At 40.9% G+C, this 10,093-nt stretch overlaps 1 protein-coding gene across 1 annotated transcript; it reads left to right on the plus strand.

Annotated features, from left to right (window-relative positions):
- The first annotated feature begins 8,809 nt into the window (after window positions 1-8,809).
- On the plus strand, window positions 8,810-9,806 carry LOC149261320 (histone H2B.4-like). The gene has a single exon (XM_089381573.1). The coding sequence runs from the start codon at window positions 8,893-8,895 to the stop codon at window positions 9,319-9,321; it is 429 nt and encodes a 142-aa protein (XP_089237699.1). The 5' UTR covers window positions 8,810-8,892; the 3' UTR covers window positions 9,322-9,806.
- The last annotated feature ends 287 nt before the right edge of the window (window positions 9,807-10,093 follow it).

Here is a 10,093-nt window from a genome sequence, read left to right on the forward strand (position 1 = left end):
ATAAATTTGACGGTTCTCACCCGTCCACATGGATAGCACAAATGGAGCAGTATTTCAAACTGAATCATATCTTAGATGATGCGACTAGCTTATGTTGGGAAGCATGTACTTGGACAATGAAAGGTGGCAATGGTGGGAATGGCATCAACGTTGCAATGGAACTTTTAAGATTTGGACCCAATTTACCAAAGCTCTTCGAGACCGCTTTGAACAGGAGGACTCTTTTTTGGGTTGTCTTACTAAGCTCCGACAGACAGGTACCGTGGATGAATATATTACAGCTTTTGAAGCCTTAGCCTTCCGCACTTGGGGTCTCTCAAATGATTTCTACACGGAATGTTTTATCAGTGGTCTTAAAGAAGCCATCAAAGCTCAAGTCTTACTGCACCACCCTCCCACTTGGACAGAGGCTTGCAAGGTAGCACGTAACGTGGAACGTGCATTAGCAGCCCAATACAGTCGCCCAAATTTCCCCGCTAAAGGTCGTCTCCCACAGGCTCACAACACGACTCAAACACTTAAGGTCCAAAAGGTATCACTTGCGGAAATGGCCGAAAGAAGGAAGCAAGGACTATGTTACTACTGTGATGAAAAATACTCCCCAGGTCATAAATGCAAGGAGCCCAATTTTTTTCAAATAGATGCCACTGACTACAGCTCAACAGAGGAAGATCCACCACTTGAGGAACATGAGGCGCTAGAAGAAGACAACCCAAAGGAGAATGTCTCTGACGAACCAGTTCTTTCGCTGCATGCGTTGGCAGGGATTTCTTCCCCTCAAACTCTCAAAATCAGGGGTTTTCTTAAACATCGCCCAGTAGTAGTCTTGATTGATAGTGGAAGTACCCATAATTTCATCCATCAAAAAATCGCAGAAGCCGTGCATTGTTTTGTACGAGCAGTTTCTAACTTCCAAGTCCAAATTGCGGATGGGGGCACAATGAAATGTGAAGGCCGCTGTGAAAATGTCAAACTTCAAATGGGGGATTATCAGTTGGAAACCCACATGTTTGCCATACACATGGGGGGTTGCGACATTGTCCTAGGCGCTGAATGGATCCGCACGCTTGGGCCAATCACAATGGATTTTCAGGAGTTATATATGAGTTTTAAGCATAACGATTACACACATACCCTTCGTGGACTCCATGCGGGAGCCCCCTCTATCATCAGCTCGCATCGGATGGAAAAATTGTTAAAAAAGGCAATCATGGAGTGGTAGCTCAATTTAATGCCATCCAGGTTGTCGAAACCAAGTCTCTGCCAATTCATCCTGAGATGCAACAGATTTTAAATAACCATCTGACGGTCTTTGACAAGCCTCATGAGCTTCCACCCTCGCGAGGGGAACATGATCATAGCATCACCTTGGTTCCAGGGGCCCAACCCCCAAATGTGCGGCCATATAGATATCCGTTCACCCAAAAGAATGAAATAGAAAAAATCATCAAGGAACTTTTGGAAGCAGGTGTCATTCGTCCCAGCATTAGTCCTTATTCATCCCCAGTGGTCATGGTGCTCAAGAAATATGGGGAGTGGCGGATGTGTCTCGACTTCAGGGCCCTCAATAAGTTGACAGTCAAAGATAAATTTCCCATTCCGGTGGTTGACGATTTGCTGGACGAACTCAATGGGGCTCAATTCTTTACTAAACTGGATCTTCGCTCAGGCTACCACCAAATTCGCATGAAGGAAGTCGACATTCCCAAGACTGCTTTTCGAACTCATGAAGGCCATTATGAGTTCCTGGTCATGCCATTTGGTCTTTGTAATGCCCCCTCTACTTTTCAGAGCCTTATGAATCACATTCTCAAACTATATCTCAGGAAATTTGTCCTTGTCTTCTTCGATGACATCCTCATCTATAGTGGCACTTGGGCTGCACATCTTCAGCATGTAGATCTACTCTTACACCTGCTTCGCAAGCATAAATTATTTGTCAAGATGTCCAAGTGTTCGTTTGGCATGGAAGAAGTTGAGTATTTGGGCCACATTGTGGGGCGTGAAGGTGTCAAGGTGGACCCCAAAAAGATCTAGGCAATGCAAGAATGGCCTCAACCTAAGACTTTGAAGAGCTTGAGAGGATTTTTGGGTCTCACAGGCTATTATCGTAAATTTGTCCACAACTATGGCCGCATAGCGAAGCCCCTCACTCAACTCCTAAAGAAAAAGTCCTTCTTCTGGAATGAGGAAGCACAACAGGCATTTACCGCTCTCAAAAACGCCATGTGTTCCACTCCAGTCTTAGCACTGCCTGACTTCACCAAATCCTTTGTCATTGAATGTGATGCTTCGAGGACCGGTATTGGGGTGGTCTTAATGCAGGAAGGGCGACCTTTGGCCTTCACAAGCCAACAACTAAGTGGGAGGAATCTGGGCCAATCTACCTACGAAAAAGAAATGATGGACATCTTACATGCCATCGAGACCTGGCGACCTTACTTATTGGGGCGACGTTTCCAAATCCGCACAGATCATCACAATCTTAAATATTTTTTGGAGCAACGCCTATCCTCCCCACAACAAAATAAATGGCTTGCCAAAATGCTGGGATATGATTATGAGATCATTTACAAGAAAGGGAAATACAATAGTGTAGCAGATGCATTATCTTGCCAATTTGAGGAAGAAAGTACTCTGCTAGCAATTTCCCTCCCCATTCAAGAATGGATTGAAGAGGCTCGCAAGGAATGGTTTTCACACCCCGGGCTATCCCAACTCATTTCTCAATTGCAGGTAGATCCAAATTCCACCAAGGGCTACTCGTGGCAGGATGATATTCTTCGCTACAGGGACAGAGTCGTAATATCCCTAACATCCACCCTCAAAGGTTGCATTTTGGCAGAATTGCACTCATCGCCCATTGCAGGACATTCGGGCTTTCAAAAGACGTATGCTCGCACCAGAAGATCATTTTTTTGGACAGGCATGAAAAAGGACATCCTTACTTTTGTAGCAGAATGCGATGTCTGTCAACGCCACAAAGGGGAAACAGTCAACACACCAGGCACATTACAACCATTGCCCATTCCGACATCCATTTGGATGGAAGTTTCTATGGATTTCATTACAGGTCTTCCAAAGTCCGGGAACAAGTCAGTCATCATGGTGGTTGTGGACCGACTATCGAAGTATGCTCATTTTTGCGCCTTACCCCACCCATTTACACCAACTTTGGTCGCTCAATATTTCATGGATCAAATTTTCAAATTGCATGGCATACCCACTTCTATTGTGTCCGATCGCGACCCGATCTTCACCAGTAATTTTTTGCAGGAACTCTTCAGGATACAAAGCACTCAACTAAAACTCAGTACTTCCTATCATCTGCAAACGGATGGTCAAACTGAAGCCGTCAACAAATGTCTAGAAACCTACCTTAGGTGTTTCACTTCAAAAAAGCAACACCTTTGGGTACATTGGTTACCTCTGGCTGAATGGTGGTATAACACCAACTATCATGCCACCACCAAAATGAATCCCTATGAAGCAGTATATGGTCAACTTCCGCCTTCCCCTACTTCTTATCTCAAGGGGTGCTCCAAAGTACAAGCAGTGGATCAACTCCTACAACACTGCGCAACCATGCTCGCCCATCTTAGAGAAAATCTTCATCAAGCTCAGAACCGCATGAAGCAATAGGTAGACCAGCATCACTCAGAGCGCCAATTTCAAGAATGGGATCAGGTCTTTTTAAGGCTGCAACCATATAAGCAAACATCACTCAAAGACAAGGGTTGTCAGAAGCTATCTCTAAAATTCTACGGACCATACCAAGTACTTCAGCGCATTGGAGAAGTGGCTTACAAGTTGGCTTTGCCACCTACTGCAAAAATCCATCCAGTTTTCCATGTATCGTGCCTCAAGAAAGTGATCGGGAACAATTGCCGAGTTCAAACCAGTCCACCTGAATTGGACGAAGAAGGGTCAATCTGGCTTCAACCCGAACAGGTTCTAGACACAAGAGACAAACACCTGCGCGGCTGCATGATTAAGGAAGTCCTCGTCAAATGGAAAGACACCTCTCCGGAAGATGCAACTTGGGAACCAGTCACTATTCTTCAGCAGTTTCCGCAGCTTCAGCCCTGAGGACAAGGCTAGTCTTAAGGGGGAGGGCATGTTAGGGTCCCACCCTAACCCCCTTATTTATGTCATGGGATCACGTCATAGTCAAGAGTCAATAAAGCCCATATTAATATTTGTAAGTGGTTAACCCGCAATTAATGATGGGACCACAGTTAGTTGCAAATGGGCAGTAGTATTAGATAGATGGTATTAATAAAACCCACGGTATTGGCCCGTGGTATTTCATGTATGAGTCATATATAAAGAATAGAGACTCCCTGCGAGGAGTATCGTGTCTTATTTTGTAATCGAGCTCTGCTCTATTGGAGGTTGCCCCCTCGAAGAGGCAAGTGAACATTACTCTCTCAATAATAAAATGATTGCTATTCTGTGTCTGGGTATCTTCTCTTCGCATATTCTGTATTGGGTATCATTTTGCAGGTTAAGAGCATAACACAAAGCTCTAGGACTAGTAACTCAACCCACCAAGGGCTCTAGAGCATTTGTCCAACCAAGGCTCCAACACTGGTAACTCAAACCAAGCTATTATAGGGCTCTAAAGCATTTGTCCAAGCAAAGCTCCAGGAACTAATAACTCAAACCAAGCTAAATGAAACATGAGAACTAATGAGAAAAACAAAGAAATAAACCCATAACACCATGGCTATCCAGGAAATGGCAAGGCTAGGCAAATCCACTATCAATCCAGGAAATCCTCCATGCCAATGCAGATCATGACAAATAAACCACATGCATATGCCATGCATGCCAAAAATTGTGAGGAAAACATACATGCAACTTGCTACCTGCAAGCAAAATCCGTTGTAGCTGTTGATCCCGATGTCCTCTTATGCTTTCCTTATCTTCCTTTGCCTTCTTGCTCCAAAACTCCAAGTAAGCCACATTGTACAAGAGTTCTCCAAGAAAACTCTAAGTGTCCAAGAGTATGAGAGAGAGAGAGAGAGAGAATAGAGAGAGAGCTTCAAAATTGAACTGACAAAAGCCTATGTATTGATCTTTAGAATCCTTTTTATTATTGAGGTCTCTATTTTCTTCATTTTCCTCCTCACATGCAACCTGTGATATTTCACCTCCCTTTTCTCCTAATTTCTATTATTTTCATAAATAATTGTGCAAAAAATGACATTTTGCCTCTCTAAAGCCTTTGCCTTTGCTAATTTCCTCATCCATTAATCAATCACCAATGATCTCCTTCACTATGATTTTTCCCAGCATTCAACTTGGAATACGTGTCCCATCAACCGTGGTTATTATTTTGCCTTTATTAACTTTTATTACATGGAATTTTCACCAGGGATGTTATAGGTCCATATTGTGCTGCCAGGTGACAAATTCATCCCTCAACGTACACTCAAAGGCATCAAAGTCGTTAGTACCTTTCCTTGCACCTAAAATCACAAATAGGGTGATTCTATGCCAAAGTGTACCATCCCACTTCCTTTGTTTATCGAAGAGTTCCCCCTAATTGGAGCAAACTCTGAAGTCATCACTAGCATCGCTTGCTTTCCCATCATAACTGAGAATGGGTAAATGAATGCATAGGAGCTTCCACTTCCCTTGGATTGTGTTTGTCGCTTTCACCTAAGGCCAAAGGTTGTGGGAGATGACACATGCAAGAGGAGGCACATGTATTCCTTGTGGAGAGATTTGTGGATTATGAGGAGGGGGCCCTCCATTCTAATGGTTTTTGAAATATTAAAACTGTGCTTGGGACAATTCATATGAAATGTTGGTGGGGGAGGGGCTTTGGGTTTGACCTTGGCAAACTAATTCTCCTTTGGGGAGAGTAGAGCCAAGATTAGACATTTTGTTTGCAACCAAATTATTCACCCTTAGGACATGGTAGCATTGATTTATGGGGATGAGATAGAGTAAATTGAGGATCCATTTGATGATCTAAGCTAGTTTGAGATCATTAGGGAGTGTTCTATTTAAAATTATGGAGAGAATGAGAAGAGAATATCCAATCACGATAATCTCTTGAAGTTTAAATTGTAACGCTTGTTTTATATTGTCATAGAGAGCATAAGCTTCAAAAACATTGTTTCTCACCTCTCCCAATCCCCAAGCCAATTTGAATTCATGATTATTCCTAGGAAGAATGATCACTCCTCGTTCTTGTCGCCACTAAATGACGTGTCAGTTAATGCAAAAATCTCATGAAATAAGTTCTCTTGGATTGATGGTGCATTAACATGTATCAACATCTAATATATATCAAAGTGCATACATGATAAGTAGGCTTGAAATGGAACATCTAAAATAATCCTTAGAGTATTGGTATAGAGCCTTGTGCACCACGTTTTGAGTGCCACCAAGCCTAGTTGACTTGCTAAAGCAAATTGTATGTGCTAGGTTCCATTAGAGTTCTTGTTACAATAGATCCAATTACTAAACTTGGAAGATAGGTTTATGAGAGGTGTGAGCATGATAGATGCTAGTCCCCTGGTCTATAATACAATGTTAAACATTTTTTGATGTTAGTCTTTACTATCTAAGAGGGGCTGAAGGCCCTAAAACCACATGTTGATGGTATAACTCAATCTAACCTACTAATGCTAACCCCATTTAGGGTTGGGGCCATATGCCAAGTGATCATGACCAACCTCCTCCTATAGTTGATGTGGTTATTTTCTTGGGTGCATGCCCTTTGTTTCTTTGTATTCTTATGACCATGGACATTACAACTTAGATTCTCTACAAATGCTTTTTGTTGCTACCAAACCATGTTGTTGGATTTTGATTTTGTTTTTGTTTTTGTTTTTTTTTCAAGTCTTATTTATGGATGCTACATTTATGACCCTTTCTTTGTATTAAAGTTATGTGTACACTACTTTTATTTATAATTAAAAGAAAACTTTTTTCCGAAAACATAAAAAAACTAACTAACACATATCTACTCTCATCATAATATTTTATACACAATATATATTTATGTTTCAATTTCAACAATATTATATTTCATTACATATTAATGAAAAAATAAAAATAAAAACTAATGTGTTTTATTTAACCTCTCTTTCTCTATTTATTTATTTTCGACAGGAATTGGTGGATTTGTACTAATCTAGCAAAATTGCATCCAAATGGATGTTATAGAAGTACATAAATTCTCCCTTCTAACTAGACTAAGCCTAGGTTGGGGCTAGCCTTAATGTTGGATGGAAGAATGACATGCACATCTAAGGGATGATGTCATTGAGATTGTGTAAGGCTCAATCGAACTTGGATGCCCCATGGCACAATTTTATCCCCCACAGGTGGCTGCCACCCTCAACCCTTTTCCATGAGATTTGAACTAGTGACTTGATGGGGAATAAACCCCACACAAAGCAACTAATGTACACTTCATGGGTACATAAGTACAAAAGTTAAGAGCTATCTGAAGAGGGGCCATACCTAGACAACAACTCCAAGAATCCATATAACCTTTATGGGAGTGATAGGTTCCAGAATTCAACAAAAAATCCTGTAGTAGAGAATTGGATATATACTCCTAACACACAAATAACAAATCAAAACATTCATTGAATATCTATGGAGGGAGGAGAGCTAGTGACTTCAGTGTGAGTAGAGAAGCCTTCTAGAGCAGTGGTATCAAGGTTTAGGAGGCCAAATTCGCTTCAGTCGAAGAATAAGAGACTGAATTGCTAGAGAAGTGATATCCCACAAAGCCATGTTGTAGCCCAACACTAATATCTAAGAGCAAACCACGAGAAACATCAATCTTCCCTTGGTTTCACCAAATAAACTCCTTGTGTTGAATCATAATTTCCATCGTTGTACCTAACCAAGCTTCCAAGTTGAAAAAGTGACTATGCATGGATTGAGAGGAGGAATGGATGTCCATAATTTCATCCTCCAATTGAGCGAGAGTAGATTTGACTATAGGGAGGCTTTGTAGAGCCATCCCCATAGTGCAAAAATTGATGACTTGTCATGGGATTGGGATAATGGATCATTGTGCATTGATAACATGGACCCCCATGTTTTATAACAATGCCTTATTTGCTAGAGAGATGTTGATCTCTAAAGTGTAAAAAAAACTAACTTGAGGAAGAGTCGAAGGAAATGTTAAATACGAATGAAAATTAAATTCAAAGTTAAATTAATGCCCCTTCATGTCTAGACATAAGTTGAGAAATTGTGTTTTTGGAATCACTTACACTTTTAGATTTTGCACACCATAAAGTAAGACTAGATCAATACCCAAAAAAAAAAAAAAGCATAACCCACTCTGAACTTGATTGTTAAAATTAGTGTTCAAATTCCATAAATATAAAATTTCTTTATTTCTTTTAATGTCATAAATTACCCAACTCTTGGAACCCAAAAGAATCCATTTTATCTCAATCTTTTAAATACTCAAAATTATATTTCAATATCTATTTTAACCTCAATTTTTTAAACACTAAAAATTGTATTTTAACCCCTTTCTTTTATCCTTATTGAATAATTTAAAATTCGAAATTAAAATGAAAGAGGTACAACCATATTTTCTTCCCCACGTTAACGTTCTCAACCGCCTTAAAACGTGGTCTCCGTAATATTAGGGATGTCCTCTCCTTTTTGTCTTCACACTTCGTGCACATGCGGCCAAAAAACCTACAGCCGTCGATTAAAATGATCGAATCTACAGTCAATATTAAACAGATTTTGCGATCCGTGTGTTATTCAACCAACCAATAGGAAAGCACGCTTTTTTGGATATAAACAAACTCTCATAGCATCCTCCAGCATCCTGTCTTAAAATTTCTAGCGAAGAAGAAGAAGTTGTTGTGTCTGTGTGTGAATCGAACTTCAGCAATGGCGCCCAAGGCAGAAAAGAAACCAGCTGAGAAGAAGCCTGTGGCAGAGAAATCCCCTGCTGCTGAGAAGAAGCCTGCTCCTCCTAAGGCTGGGAAGAAGCTGCCGAAGGAAGGCGCCGAGAAGAAGGGCAAGAAGAAGCACAAGAAGAGCGTGGAGACGTACAAGATCTATATTTTCAAGGTTCTGAAGCAGGTTCATCCTGATATCGGTATCTCCAGCAAGGCTATGGGGATAATGAACAGTTTCATCAATGACATCTTCGAGAAGCTGGCCGGCGAGGCATCGAAACTCGCTCGCTACAACAAGAAGCCGACCATCACCTCCCGGGAGATCCAGACTGCTGTAAGGCTTGCTCTTCCAGGGGAGCTCGCCAAGCATGCTGTGTCCGAGGGTACCAAAGCGGTTACCAAATTCACCAGCGCCTAATCTCTGCAAAATCTAATTTTCAGTTCAATGGTGTCCTTTGACACCACCCTTCTCCCGGATCTTTTAACGTCCTCTTCGAGTGGATTATCTTTTGCTGTCGCTCCTTGATTGGTAAGATTTTCAGGATTTAGAACTACTTCAGAACTAATAATTTAAAATGATTGTGGATTGCATCAGAGTTGGGTTGATCTTTCTGTTTAAGAATGGCAGAATGGCAGGGTTGGTGCCAATGCCGACGAATATTTGACTCCCGGATTGGCTAGTAAACTGCACTCCAAAGGTGTTTTTTCACATCTTAAAACTTTTTGATGCCTTCTTTGTATGTGGAATGTTTGAATCACAATGGCTCTAAAGATTCGGGATTCAGGTGGTTCTAAAGATTCAGTAAGTGTGAGCTTGTTCCCAGCTGGTGCTGGATGTGATTTTGTGTCTCTGTATTTTTGAGTTTTGGCAATCTGCTCAGAAGACTTCATTCTTTGGTTTTATGTCCTATTTTTTTTAATCTGCATTAAATGTATCATCTGAAGCGGTTACACAGACTCTATAATACAATTTAGCTTTTTTCTTTCTTAAAAAAATGCGAGCATTTTGAATTCAATATCCTTGGTTTTAGAGTGTATTGGGTTCACTATTCACCTTTTAATTTTTGTCGGGAGTTTCATTTGGGTGAGTGTCTTTGTCTTTTTCTCTATGGTTTTAGAGTGTATTGGGTTTACTATTCACTTTTTAATTTTAGATATTGGGTTTACTATTCACCTTTTAATTTTTGCTA

Source organism: Pinus tabuliformis, chromosome 6 (assembly GCF_031772625.1).
Source record: "Pinus tabuliformis cultivar Carrire ecotype Pingquan chromosome 6, CPIR1, whole genome shotgun sequence".
Taxonomy (NCBI): domain Eukaryota; kingdom Viridiplantae; phylum Streptophyta; class Pinopsida; order Pinales; family Pinaceae; genus Pinus; species Pinus tabuliformis.